At 32.2% G+C, this 15089-nt stretch overlaps 2 protein-coding genes across 2 annotated transcripts; one reads left to right on the forward strand and one right to left on the reverse strand.

Moving 5' to 3' along the window:
• Nucleotides 1-7120: 7120 nt before the first annotated feature.
• LOC140865502 (dihydropyrimidine dehydrogenase (NADP(+)), chloroplastic) lies at nt 7121-10499 on the forward strand. The gene is made up of 7 exons (XM_073270165.1): nt 7121-7537; nt 8453-8716; nt 8824-8994; nt 9117-9229; nt 9354-9540; nt 9940-10049; nt 10137-10499. Exons 1-7 carry the CDS (start codon nt 7262-7264, stop codon nt 10291-10293), a joined length of 1278 nt encoding a protein of 425 aa, XP_073126266.1. The 5' UTR covers nt 7121-7261; the 3' UTR covers nt 10294-10499.
• A 1874-nt stretch (nt 10500-12373) lies between these two features.
• LOC140867679 (homeobox protein knotted-1-like 1) lies at nt 12374-13546 on the reverse strand. Its single transcript, XM_073272725.1, has 3 exons — nt 13156-13546; nt 12739-12846; nt 12374-12643 (listed from the first exon to the last, which is right to left on the reverse strand). The coding sequence occupies exons 1-3, from the start codon at nt 13321-13323 to the stop codon at nt 12500-12502; spliced, it is 420 nt and encodes a 139-aa protein (XP_073128826.1). The 5' UTR covers nt 13324-13546; the 3' UTR covers nt 12374-12499.
• Between the last annotated feature and the right edge of the window lie 1543 nt (nt 13547-15089).

Below are 15089 nucleotides of genomic sequence, written 5' to 3' on the forward strand. Positions count from 1 at the left end.
TGCTTGGGAGTAATATATGAATAATTAATTAGTCAATTTAATTATCTAATGGAATAACTTTGTTATAGATATTGCCTTATAAATGCGTTCATTCCGCCAATTATTGCCTGATAAATGCGTTTCAGTATGAGTTCTATCAAGTAATGATTGCTTTTTGGATGAACTTTCTAAGTATTGTGAGTTTTTTTTTTGGGTTGTGTTTGAGTTCTATGGAGGTGTTGATGGAGAGAAGCAAGAGTTTTGTGACTGCATTACCTGTGATTCTCTGGCAAATGTCATAATAACTGTTTATACTCTTATTATATTTGAGTTTTTGGCTAGAAACATTGGATCAGATCTGGGAAAAGAATAGTATGTGATTGTGAAGATTTGTCTTAACTTTATTTTGACTTCATTTTTGTCTTTTTTGCTTCTTAGTGGACAGAAGGACAGTAAATTCGAGTAATAGTTCTAGAACTGGATTTGACGTTGAGATATATAAATTACCTTGGTTGAGTTCCATTAGGTTCGATTTTTAGGTCCCTGTATAGAACGTGAATGATTATTTTTGTACAAAATTGCATGTCAGCGATGGAAAATCTGGAGTTATGCAATTTGGGAAGTTTGTACAGTTCTATATCGTGTTAGTTTATTTAGGTGATGATTTTGTTCAATTCTTTTTTAACAATACGATTTTATTTGATTTCGGTGATAACAGTGGTGTTTTTTTTATGATACTGGCTTTCTGTGTTTTTTATGCTCATGCATGGTTTCTATTCGTCGCAATTTTCACAACTCTATATTTTCAGCCTCCATAAACAGATGCAAAAACAACAACGGCAAAATTTAACATGTGTTTTGCAAAGTATGATGAGTGGAGCTGTCGAAAGATCACATGGACATGAATCTTTACCAGCACAGGTAAAATGAAGAATTTAAATTTAACAAATGAGTTATTAAAAATTAATTGTAAAAGTACATAATGATTTAAAATCCAATTTATTTTTCTAGATGGCTGCGAAGTTGACATATATTATACAACAATACATGTCAAATGCTTCAAAAAGTATTCGTGGACATCAATCACCGTCGAATTGAAAGAGTATTATTAGAGAGGGCTTTAAAGAAATTTACGAATACTTTTGTTTATTGGTAACATTACAAACGATTAATGTGTTATTTCGTATTTGGTTTGTAAGGATTATATTTTGATTTTATGGAATGAAAATATGGATGTTTTAGCTGTTTTATTTATTTGTTTTTGAATCGATGCAGTTTGTGAACGAAAACTTAAAATTTGACTATCAAATATGATACATAAGAACTCATTAAAATAAGGATTTAAGAGCAGTTTCAAACCGCTTCTACATAAACTTTATTAGTGCGGTTATTAAAACCGCTCCTGGACATTGCTTTTAAAGCGGTTAATAAATCGATCTAATTACGCATTTACAAGAGCGGTCCCGTAAACCAGTCTAATATAAGAGTTTTTAGAGCGGTTCTAAACCGCTCTTATAGAGCTCTTCAAAAGCGGTTCGTAAACCGCTCTAATTTTATATTTTATTCAAACGTTTAACAACCGCTCTTAAAACCAATATTTTAGAGCGGTTTCTATATATATACCAACATCTGTTATATCCTATCGAATTGATCCTACGATCGTCAACACAAAGAGCGTTTGTCAAACCGGTGTAAATTATTTTAGATCAGTCTAAAACCGCTCTAAAAGACTTATATAACCGCTGTTATATATATTTTTTTTTGTAGTGTATTTTTGTGTTTCGTTTACTGCCGCTTTCCCGGTAACAATATGTTACTTATCCATTAATCTGTACTTTTCAGAGAAACATTAGCTGGATATATAATCTAGCTAGCTAGTATCTAACATACACAATCAGGTGCCTGTGTTTTCTCCACCTTTAACATCATGTTTTCCCATGTAATACTGAGTTGTATTGTGTATATGTATTTAATACCAACCATCCCGTGTTTGGGTAATGATAATTTACATAAGAATCTTAAGAGTCCATGTAACATTAAACACTAATCAATATATAGGGCGTAGCCGGATATGTTTTTGACTCTGGGCTAATTAATACAATAAAAAACAAAGTATTATAAATAAATTTAAAAATTAAAATATAATAAAATATTAATTTTTAATTAAAGAACACATGCAAAATATTAAATGATAACAACAAATATTACATAGTGACATTAAAAGATATATATAAAATACTGAAGATGTGTCCTGCGGTTTTTAATATAACTAATCAATTATTGAATCAATATCGATACTCGCAACAAACTATTTTAACGCAATATTCATAAAATTTGCCAATTGAACTCTTTTTCGATCTAATTCATCGCGCCCTCTTAATGTCAATATGTTTAAAAGTATATCCCAGCTAAATCAATGATAGAAATGTCAAAGTTACAAATATATATTTTACAATGACACCATATAGTAAATGGTGTCATTGTAAAATATTCTTGAAATCACGTTTTACTCAAAAACCATAATAAGTGCTCGATATTTAAGAGAGACAAATATATTAGTAACTCAAAATCATAGCTTAATGAAAATTTGTTTACTTGATTAAAATTCTGCGAAAGTTAAAATACTAAATTTCACTACTCAACCAATATTTTATCAAGCAACTTGAAAACAAGATTGTGTTTTCATCATTTAAAAATCAAATTACACAATCTGGTATCCCATAATTAATATGTATGGCTATTTATAAAACACAAGGTACACCATAAATATTTTTCTTATTTCAGTAACTCAATTTGCTTATCATGTTTTGCTCGGCTGATGATTTTATATATTCAAATATTTAGTTTGCAATTATTAAATCCTAACTTCAATAGTGTATTTTATAGTCATGTCATCAATAAATTAATTAATCAATCTAGCAATTAACGTTGAGCAGCTGCTGGATTTTTTATTATTATGTATGCTTTTCTTCCTTGTTTATGGGTTTGTTCAGTTGTGAATGGATATAGATAAAGTTCTGAAATGGGCAGCTGCTGGTTTTTTATTCTTCTCTATGCTTTTCTTCCTTGTTTCTGGGTTTGTTCAGTTTGTGAATGAGTATAGATAAAGTTCTGAAATGAGCAGCTGCTTGTTTTTTTTTTCTTCTGTATGCTTTCTGGGTTTGTTCAGTTTGTATATGGATATGAATGAAGATGTGAAATTATGCTCTGCTGGTTTTTTATTCTTCTGTATGCTTTTCTCCCACTGTTTCTGGGTTCAATATTTTGTGAAAGGATATGAATGAAGATGTGAAATGATGCATACGAAGCGGTTTTATATTCTTTTGTTTTTAAAAGTTCTGCTTTGTGAATGACAGAATGATCCTTGAAAGATTCTGAAGTTTTGTTTTGGCATGATTTTGTGTTCCTTTTTTGACAAGTTTTGTTCTTTCTGATGATGATAACATATCAAGATGGTTTTCACATATGGAGTTTGGATGGGTACTAGGAGGTTTATGCACATGGATTTATTCAATTTTTTTTTCTAGGTACATCTTTACTTGATTTGGGTAAGTACCAAGTGTCTTATGCTTCATCTGCTATTATATGTTAATGAATTTATTGTTATGTTTTACATTTATTTACTTGCTAAATTTTTTTTAGGCTGAAATGGTGGATAGTCGATCGAATCGAACAGAACCTGAAATACATGTCTCTACGGTTGATAATGTGCATCAGCCCAAGGATGTCGATATAATGACACAAGTTTTAGGTTCACGATCTCGCTACGTCAAGAGTTTAGGTCCATTGCCTAAACTTTTCGTAGTGGGTGGTCTTAGAGCCACAAACATCAGTCCAAGGAATAACGATGATTGAGAACAAATTGTGATTTTGCAACAAACGGTCGATGAGCAGAAACAGACTATTGCTGAACAACAACAAAAACTCGATGCATTATTGCAACATCTTCAACAGACGATTCCTGGTTTCTCTTTTCAGCTTCCACCGACATGATCTTCGACTTTATCTCCTCCGCCACCTCCCTAGTATTTGACAACTATGTATTTTTTTTTATAAATTTCAAACAGATTAGTGTTTGATTATTTGTGTTTTTTGGATTTAGTTTGATTAACTGTGTTATTTTGTGACAAAATTTGATTAATTAATAGTAAATTTAATTTTATTTAATTATTTGATTTGATTTTATTTTAATATTTAAAGAATGAAACCATTTATGATGTCTTTTACCACGTTTATTATGCTGGCAAATGAGAAGAATAGAACAATTGATGACGCTTGAATTGCGTTGCCAAATGCGGCTCTACATTTAGCGACGTGTTTGTTTGTCGTAGCATAATTTACAATAATAAACAAAATCACAAAGAAGAAAATATTTGGCGACGCTAAAGTAATGTCGTAAAATAGTTAAACATTTGGCGACGCATACGTAATATGTCGTCAAATGTGTCATTGCCTTTGGCGACGCTGCAAAGCAAACTTGACATTTGCATACAAAGCGTTAGCGGCGCAACTTGGCGACGTATTTTTGTGTCGCAAAACATTCGGCGACGTGTGCAGCTTACATTTGGCGACACACAAACGTCAAATATTTTGTAGTACATATACCTAATAATAATTTTTTTAAAAAAAATAGCGAGGGCTATAGCCCACTCCAATCTTTGGGGTAGCTCCACCCATGTCAATAGGGGTGAGAAAAAAATCGGTTAAACCGATAAAACTGACAAAATATCAGTTCGGTTTATTCGGTTTTTGGTTATTTTTTTTGAAGATATCGGTTAATTCAGTTTAATCGATTCGATTTCGTTTTTTTTAAAAAAAATCGGTTAAACCGATTAAACCGAAATTTGTTTATATAATTAAAAAAATATTGGGCCTCTAGTTGTTTATTTTTTGTACCGTAACTACATATGTCCAATCCTATTTGTTATAACATGGGCCATGCATTTACCATTATTTAGCCAGCTTGAGCCACTTGGGCCCATTAACTATTATTAATATTTTTTTTAAAAAAAGTATTGTAGTATTTTGTGAGAAATAAATTGTGTATTATTAGTGTCAAATAAATTAAATACACGTGAGGTGAATGTAAAATATCCGAACATAATATTAATTAGGTGATATACTCAGATGGGTATTTACTTTTTTTTTTTGAGTTAATGGGTTTTGACTAATTGCAGACTATAATGCTGAAAGTGTAAGGCAAAAGACCTTTAATTTTAAAAATACCTTTATTTTTTTTAAAACAAAAAGCATGTAAATTTTTTAAAAAACAAATGAAAACTCGGTTATTTTGGTTTTTAACCGAAATAATCGATTTTTTATCGGTTCGGTTTAGTCGGTTTTTATATGTAAATTCGATCGGTTAAAAAATAAGATCGGTCGGTTCGATTTTGGCAAATATCGGTTCAGTCGGTTCAGTTTTGATCGAATGAACACCCCTACACGTCAATACATATAGAGTCAATGACAACTTTCATAAACTATTTTAAAAGTAACTTGTATTTTAAAACTTGAAATTTTGGGTGTTTTTAGTGAGATTTTGACAAAAATAATAAAATAGTGCGTTGTTACATCCACTATATATATCCCAAAGATTTTGTATAAATTAAAATTATAGTTAATTTATTGGCTCTCAATAATCTAGGCGTCGGATCGGAGTTCAACAAAAGAAACATTTAAGAAATTAAGATGAGAAACATGGAGTATACTTCAGGAATTGACAAACTTTGCGTCGTTTTCTTAGGCAATTTCGGAAAAACGTAATGCATTTTTTGAATACGTCATGTTTTACAATAAAAGGGAATTGTCAATATTATACGATGGACAAAATCGAGACACAATTTAAAACTTGAGAGTCCAATTAGCTTTTAGTCCGTGTAGGGGTGGGTCGGTACGGTATACCGTACCAAAAATTGGATACCGTATCGAAAAAATTGGTATGTAATTTTTTCATATCGATATCGTACCGTATATCGAATATATCGAATTTTCGGTATACCGAACTTTCGGTATGACGAAAATCTATACCGTGTAGCGATACCGAATTCAAAAAAAATTTGGTATACCGGCAAAAAAGTCGGTATACCGAAAATTTTCATATATAAATATTTTTTAAAAAATTATTTTTCGGTATTTCGATATATACCGATATATCGAAAAAAAAATTCGGTACGATTTTCCGGTATTTCGGTATTTTTTTTCACCCCTAGTCCCATGGCTAAGGGTGGGATTCGATTCTCGCTAAAGTCGGTTAGTCGTTTTAGTTTATTTAGATAGATTTAAGTAGTTTTATTGTTCGAGATAAACAATTTTCGAATTCATGCTCAAGTCTCATTGGTTGTGCGGACATTTTTATTACATTGATAAATCGTATAGTTATATCATTGATGTAATCTTGTACTATCAAAAAACAATAGTTGTAATATTAATATAATCTTATACTAATATTCTAAAAAAACATGAGAAATATATTATACGTAAAAATTGATGAATAAATAGGAAAGGACAAAAAATAAAGATATTATTATGAATTATCTCATTTAGATTATAACGGATTTCAAATACTTCGATTTGAGCGAAATGAAATCTTTGAACTTCTTGTATTTTTTTAAAGTACAAGCATTCGAATTCTTCTTAAAATATAATTAGATGAATAAAATAGGAAAGGACAAATAATAAAGATATTATTATGAATTATCCCATTTAGATTATAATGGATTTCAAATACTTTGATTTGAGCGAAATGAAATCTTTGAACTTGTATTTTTTTAAAATACAATCATTCGAATTCTTCTTAAAATATTTTTAGATTTACATAAAAATATCAAAACCTTATGATAACTATCTCAGTCTCTCATAACATATTAATTTCCTTTTCCAAAAGATTCCTGTCCCATAAACATCATTATTTTTTAAATAAAGTAAAACATATTAAATCAAAAAATCAAACGTTAATTTTAAGCAAAAATCTTTCATACAAATACTTATATTATACACAACAACGTAAAACTATATTTTAATTTTAAAAATTAATTTACCAATAATAATAATGATAAAAAATGAATAGTGCCACATGTCACGTAATGAGATTATATATAAAAAAAGTCATAAAGCAAGAAGTAATCTTCTTGCGTTGCGTCTGCCCACTCCATCCCTTTCAGTAAAATAAACAAATCCCTTCATTTGATTGAGATTCCAAGATATTCATTTTTATCTCATCTGCCAGCTCCGAATCTCGATAATTCAACAAGGGAAGAAATAAAGAAACGATTTTTTTGGTTACATGGCAACTGCTGGATTGATTCGTCCGCTCAACGGCTCGGTGGCGGAGTTTCCGGTGACGTGGCGGCGGCAGAGGCAGAGTTTCGGGTTCAGCAAGCGTCGAGTTGGGTTCAGAGTATTCGCTCAAGATGCGGCTGCGGAGCCTGATCTTAGTGTGACGGTGAATGGGATGAAGATGGCGAACCCATTTGTGATCGGGTCGGGTCCTCCGGGCACCAACTACACTGTCATGAAACGGGCCTTTGATGAAGGTTGGGGTGGTGTCATAGCCAAAACTGTAAGGCTCCTGTACTGTTTTATTACCCTTTTTCACTGCAGAGGTGTTGCATCCATTTGTAGATTTTGATCTGTTCCTAACTCCGAATTTCTTGTTTTTTGAAGTGGGAATTGTGATCCGGTTTCTCTGAAGTTTGTTTCTTCGGCATATTTAAGATTTTTTTAGTAATAATCTCGGTATCCTCGAGGACTTATCGAACATGATCGAGAATGAGCGTGTGGATTTGGTAGCAGGATTTGTAGTTGAGGAATGATTGAAAAATAGCTTAAAATGGTTGGCACTTAATTGTCTCTAAACAAACGATGGTTGGGATTTGATATCCTTTGCTTAATATTTTACGATGGTGGTTTGATGGTTCAAAGATAGAGGATTTGCATAGAGAGATATAAACTTTGGGGCAATGGTGACGTTTGTGTAAAATTTGAAATTTTGTTCCAGTTTGTTATCCCATTTCGTTGATGATTTATTTGTGCTCTGATCTCATCGATTCACCCGCGAGATTCTGTAAAATGATTCAAACGTAGCCACTGCTTAACCGTCTATAGCACCATTCATTCAGACACATCTAACATATGTTAGGGGGAACATATGATGCATCTAGGTGAATAATGGACGAATAGAAGATGCTTGGATCCATAATTTCTTATTGGAAATCGTGGACCCCTCAATGATATATGACATAGTTTAAGTTCATTGGTTTCACCTAATGTTCATGTAGTATTAGGTGGAGGATTTCATCTTTCTTCTATAATATAAAAAATTCGTGTTATAGCTTATTGGCTGATTAAATAGTTAATTTTCTGCTATGTAAAACCGTGTTCAATCAAAATCCATTTGGACTAGTGAGATCATAGTTCAATTCAAGTTGAATTTTATTGCTGCTTCTGTTGAGGAAAATTTACTTATTATGCACAGGTGTCCCTTGATGCTGCAAAAGTTATAAATGTTACTCCTCGTTATGCTAAATTACGAGCAGAACCAAATGGCTCTGCAAAAGGACAAATTATTGGGTGGGAAAATATTGAACTCATAAGTGATCGACCTCTAGAGACTATGTTAAAAGAGTTTAGACAGTTGAAGGAGGAGTATCCAGACCGGATACTTATTGCCTCTATCATGGAAGAGTATGACAAAGCCGCATGGGAAGAACTCATTGACCGAGTTGAGCAAACTGGAATCGTAAGATATAGTCTTGGTTCTTTCGAGTCTAGTCAAATATCTAGGATTTATTCTAGTCCCAATCTGAAGTGTATGGAGGGTTTCATATTTCTTTTTTCGGTTTCCAGGACGCAATTGAAATAAATTTTTCATGTCCTCATGGTATGCCGGAACGTAAAATGGGTGCTGCGGTTGGCCAAGATTGTGTATTACTGGAGGAAGTCTGTGGATGGATTAATGCAAAAGCCACGGTACCAGTTTGGGCAAAGATGACTCCGAATATCACTGACATCACACAGGTTTCCTTGTTTTTTTTCTTTCTATCGCAATAAGTGCCATATAAAACTAATTTCGATGACACATCTCTTTTTGTTATACTGAAATTAATTTTATGGTGAATTATAATATTTTGTTTTCACAGCCTGCTAGAATTTCTTTGAGGACTGGATGTGAAGGTGTTTCTGCGATTAATACAATCATGAGTGTCATGGGAATTAATCTTGATACTTTGCGACCAGAGCCTTGTGTAGAAGGGTGAGTTGTTTTTGGCTTTTGTTTTTGTTTTTGTTTTGTTCGAAATAAAAACGATGTCACGTTTGTGTCACCAGTTAAAATTTCTTTCTTTATTTTCTTAAACTTGTGTTCAATGCCAACTTAGGTATTCGACGCCTGGAGGTTATTCTTCAAAAGCAGTCCATCCGATTGCACTTGCAAAAGTCATGAGCATTGCACAGATGATGAAGAAGGAATTTGCAGATAAAAATTATTCACTTTCTGCCATCGGTGGAGTTGAGACGGGCAGTGATGCAGCAGAATTTATCCTTCTTGGAGCAGATACTGTTCAGGTCGCACGACACTATTAATACTTCTAACTAGCTTGCTGCATATAATCATGGAATTACTTCCATGCAGTAGGGGCTTACAGCGAATTAGTCGGGGAAGAGGGACAAGGCGACAGTGGCGGAGCCACATATAGCGGCACCCGGGCTGTAGCCCGGGTGGCCCAAAAAATAATTTTAACCCAAAAAATAATTTTAAAATTTTATATATATTGATATTGGCAAAATTTTAGATTAATTTGATAGTAGCCCGGGTGGTTCGATTCAAAAGTTTAAACAATTCTAGAGTTTAAAATTTTAGCCCGGGTAGTTTAGGATTTCTGGCTCCGCCATTGCAAGGCGGGGGTGAAATTTAATACATTTCGATGCAATAAACTAAAATTTTCTTTTTTGGAATAACTCTAGGTGTGCACTGGTGTTATGATGCACGGATACGGTCTTGTGAAGAAGCTTTGCTCTGAGCTGCAAGATTTTATGAAGAAGCACAACTTTTCGTCTATACAAGATTTCCGGGGGTATTCATTTACAATCGATTTTCTTTGTTACTCCAAATACACATCAGAATGAAATTCCAACAATCCTCTTGCCATTTATTTGTACAGGGCTTCACTCGACTACTTCACGACGCATATGGATTTGGTTAAAAGGCAACAAGAAGCGATCCGCGAAAGGAAGGCTGTGAAGAAAGGTTTGCAGTCTGATAAAGACTGGACTGGAGATGGCTTTGTGAAGGAAACAGAGAGCATGGTTTCCAACTAGTTTGGTAAATAAAAGTTGAATCTTTTATCTCTTTGATTTAAGGATAATAAACGGTCTCAGATAATGTGATCTTGGCTGAATGAATGGTTTCTTCTTGAATTTATCTGTACAGAATCGGAATCGAAATCGAAACTTTTGTATGGTTTCTTCTTAAATTTGTCTGTACAGAATCGAAATCGAAATAACAAGATATTCTTGTTCTAGAAGTCTTTACCTTGTGATTTTTGAATGATGCACTTGGTAATTGTTGGGAGCAAACAATTCAATAATTGATTTCAAATATTTAGTGATGTTTTTTTTTAAAAAAAATGTTCAGATAAAATTGTAAAATAATTGGTTCAAAAAAAATTATAAAATATTGTTAAAAAAACAATATTATTGTAGTTGTACTATTAATGGGCAATTATTCACGTACAGCAAAGATAACAAGGTTTTGTTTGATTAAATGGAGCTGGATTTTGTCGAAGGATTTAAAAATTGATTTTATATTAATATAATTTTGGAAAAATTAAAATTCATCAAAAGACTGAAGTATAAACTTAATTGACGAAGGAATTTTAATTTTACATCCAAATAATTACTACAATCATATCAAAGCATAAACTTGAAATTCAAATGTACTCGATCCAAATACATTGTGATATTATTTACACGTTAGTTTATATAATTGATTTTCTATTTAATTTACAAACTAATGCTATGATTTTTTTCCAATATCAAATTAAGTATATTTAAACTACAGCAAACAATATTATTCCATAAAAAATAACTTCATGAAAAAAAAAACTTATAGAAGAATTTATAACAACTATTGTTAATCAAATTATTAGTCCCATTGAAGATTTTTTTAACTTCATGAAAAAAAAAAAAACTTATAGAAGAATTTATAACAACTACTGTTAATCAAATTATTAGTCCCATTGAAGATTTTTGTTGTTTTTTTTTGTTTAAGTAATCTATTAAGATTTTTTTTTAATTATATGAAAACCTACAACCGCTACTTTTAATTAAGTTGATATCTAAAGCAATAATTTGCATACCACGTTAATACTTCCATTTAATATCACTTAATATCATTAAAAAAAAAAAGGGTTGACCCTGAAGGGGACCCCATCCCATATGAGTCAGAGACTTATTGACTCATGCAGGGGTTAAATCGAGGGATGTGCACGAGTAGGCAGGGACCTGAGGGAGGGAACAACATGGTCCAACGCCCAGAGCATACCCCCAAATATTTCAATGAGGAATATGCTCCACACGAGGATCGAACCCGCAACGCTGGGGAATTTCTTTCCACGTCACCTCATACCTTACCAACTCGCCTATGCCCCTGTGGGCAATATCACTTAATATCATGATGTCGACTGAGACGTTGGCAATTCTCTGAAAACTCTTTTAAACAACGTTTAATCTTGACTAAGTCCAATCACACTTGATTAAATTATCCACCTTTTAATTTTAACGTAGCTAGTACGTATACAACGTTTCATTTATTAATTTCTTGAATTTCAACATACTCCACATTGGTCATAAAACAAAAAAAACAAAACAATACCAGAGTCCAGAAGCCATAAATAAACAGCAAGAGCGTCCAATTCTCTTTACCAACACCTTTTTGAACTAGTCAGTTGTCACACAGGGCTTGCCTAGTGTAGTTTACCTGACTAACGTAGTTTGCAGGCTATTGTGTTAGTCCGAAAGTTTACCCAGTGCTCACCGAAGATGGCGGCTGCGGGTTGCCACGTCAAAAAAAAAAAAAATTAAATTCATAAAACCCAAAGTTTGGCAAACAAAGGATTTTGATAGAAAGCAAATCAGCCGGAGTACCACAAGCTTTCCCGGGGACTTACTTGCGAGAAAGGTTATTTATTTTCCGATATCAACATTTTGATATAAACAAACGATGCCAGTAAACTGATAGTTGTTTGTGTCACTGCACCACTATCGATGACAAGGCGTGTAAAAGAACAAAGTTAGATCATACCAACCCGACATCTTTTGTTGCTTTAAACTATTTCAGAAGCTCTATAAACCAACCAAATTTGCAAAAAATAAATAAATAAATAAATATAGCCAATAATAACATTCAAAATTCAATGTTTTTTAAACCATACAACAGTAGAAAAAAAAAATACATATATCGCTGATGATTCGATAACACCAGAGCTTGTAATTCTACAAATCAAACTTTTGAAATACAAGTTAATTATTTGGTAGGGGATAAAGTGGATGAAGGGATGGCCACAACATCCTTTAGTTGAGAATACATGTAATTGATAAATTCCATTGATTCTTGTTGGGGTTCTTCCATTGATTCCTTTAGCTTGTTTAAGGCCATGCAGTATGCTTCCTGCAGCACCAAATATATAAGCTAGATTTAAATTATATATATAAATACAAAAGAGAAATTAAATTAATTTTACATCATGAAGTTCTTGATCTTACCATAAACTGGTCTAACTCTGATTCACGAGACATTTTAAGCTGGTTTTGATCATCAGATGCTATTGGCTCGACAACACAGTGAATATTGTCATCCAAGTCGCAGCAAAGCTGCAAAATACAACCTTGTATATATAAAGCTCGAACATTTTGCCGTTTTATCAAAATCTATATACAACGTTATTTAACATCTAGCAGAACTTAAATCTTTTAAATCGTGTAGAAATGAGAAATTTTCAGTTGGGAATCTCAAACACCAATTAAAAATCCAATCTTTGCAAGGTCCAAAAAGTTTTCTTGAAAATACAGCCTAAATTTATATTTACACATGTATACATATATATATATGTTCCAAGATCTCTCTCTCTATATATATATATATCTTGAAATAAAAAAAAAAAAAAAAAAAGAAATCATCACCTTCAAGCATTCCAAATGAGACTCAACCAAAGACTCATACAAAGCATGGCAAGAAATTTCCCTCTTCAAAACACCAATATCACCACCATCATCATCTTCTTCTTCTTCTTTCCCCGCATTTTCTCGGGCATCTTCTTCCCGATCTTCACAGTCCCATTTCCTCTCCATGATGATATATATATATATATATCCCAAACCCACAAAAGATTACCAATAAAAGAAACCCCAGAAGATTAAGAACAAACACTAATTGCATGCAGCAGCTACATTCATGAGCCAGCACATATATAGATAGATAGATAGATAGATACAGAATACACACAAGGCCAGCTGCTGCTTGTAATAATATTTTGGAAGAGAGCGATGGGGGGGTTGATTGACGTATGAGAGATGGATCAATTAAATCAGTCAGAAAACTGAAGAAGGGGTGTGTGGCCTTTTTGCCTCGGCATTTATACATCTCTTACAATGTTTGTTGAAAGGAACTTCTCGAGGGGGTTTTCTTGGAAATTGAGGAGCCAATCTGATTCTTACGTACAAGAAAATCCATGTTCAATCAGTTGCTTACACTATTCCATTTTGGTCCCATTCTATTTCTGCTTCATCACCATGTCTCACCTTTTCTTGCCAAATTAATGCCCCCCAATAGTTTTTATACTGTTTTTAGGGTTTCTTTTCGGGTTCCCTTTTTTCACTAGAATATTTCTATGCATAAATAATAATAATAATAATAATAATAATAATAATGATTGCAAAATTATTATTATTTTTTAAAATAAGATTTTTTTTTTAATTTTTATGGTTGCATGCATGTATCTAGTCTAGCTTAAAATATATAGTTTTAATGTAAATTAAATGAGTAGATTTCGTGAGAAGAACGTGAGATGAGTTAAGAATGCCTATATTTATAAGAAAAAACTGCAAATTTTGGTCATGTATGTTTGTCATTTTGCGATTTTGGTCTTCTATGTAGTTTTAGTCCTGCATGCATGCATGTTCTGATTTTTGGCAATTTCGGTCTTTTTTACTCGAAAATGCTTACGTGACACTGTACACGTCAGCTCCACGTTAGCATTGAATTTGTGCCACGTCAGCGCCACATCAAAAAATGACTAAAATTGCCAAAAAATAAAGATAGCGGACTAGAACTAAAATCTGAAAATATATAGGACTGAAATCGTAAAGTAAAAAATATATAGGACCAAAAAAGCAATTTTTTCATATTTATAATTAAAAGTACTAATTTTGATATACAAAATAATATTTTTAATGAATGATTAAAATAAAAGATTAGTCTCACAAAAAATGATATAATGTAGGACTTTCTCAAAAGAGTTTTTGTTACTTAGTTATATACATATAATATTGTTGTAACTATTTACTCTGGCCAATAATATTAAGGAAAATTACTTTTTTTAGTCATGTATATTTGTCATTTTGCGATTTTGCTCTTTTATATTTTCAGATTTCAGTTTTAGTCTGCTATCTTTATTTTTTTGGTAATTTTAATATTTTTTATTCAAAAATACTTACGTGACATTATACACGTTTCTCAAAAGAATTTTTCTTACGCAGTTATATATAATATACATATAATATTGTTGTAAATATTTACTCTGGCCAATAATATTTATATATATTGTTCATTTTTACTAGGGGTGGCAAATTTTACAAAAATCCCGACCCGTCCCGATTTCCAATCCGTTTCCGTCCCGAATTTTTCCCGTCCCGAACTTTTTCCGACCCGAGTGTTCGAGATTTTTTCCGATCCGATCAATGTCGGGATCGGGATCGGGATAGGCAACCCTTCCCGATGGAATTCCCGACCCGATCCGAATATAAAAATAATTTTTTTTAATAATATTTTTTAATTAAAAAAATAAATTTTTTTAATTTTATGTTTTAATATTAATGTTTTATAATTATATACCATA

Source organism: Henckelia pumila, chromosome 4 (genome assembly GCF_033568475.1).
Source record: "Henckelia pumila isolate YLH828 chromosome 4, ASM3356847v2, whole genome shotgun sequence".
Lineage (NCBI taxonomy): Eukaryota > Viridiplantae > Streptophyta > Magnoliopsida > Lamiales > Gesneriaceae > Henckelia > Henckelia pumila.

Bases quoted from the DNA above. Each gene is read 5' to 3' on its own strand.
- LOC140865502 (XM_073270165.1), top strand. From the start codon at position 7,262: ATGGCAACTGCTGGATTGATTCGTCCGCTCAACGGCTCGGTGGCGGAG. The intron at 7,538-8,452 runs GTAAGGCTCCTG...TATTATGCACAG, and splicing joins GTGGTGTCATAGCCAAAACT to GTGTCCCTTGATGCTGCAAA. The intron at 9,541-9,939 runs GTCGCACGACAC...GAATAACTCTAG, and splicing joins TTGGAGCAGATACTGTTCAG to GTGTGCACTGGTGTTATGAT.
- LOC140867679 (XM_073272725.1), bottom strand. From the start codon at position 13,323: ATGGAGAGGAAATGGGACTGTGAAGATCGGGAAGAAGATGCCCGAGAA. The intron at 12,847-13,155 runs GTGATGATTTCT...TGTATTTTGCAG, and splicing joins CTCATTTGGAATGCTTGAAG to CTTTGCTGCGACTTGGATGA. The intron at 12,644-12,738 runs GTAAGATCAAGA...TTGGTGCTGCAG, and splicing joins CAGAGTTAGACCAGTTTATG to GAAGCATACTGCATGGCCTT.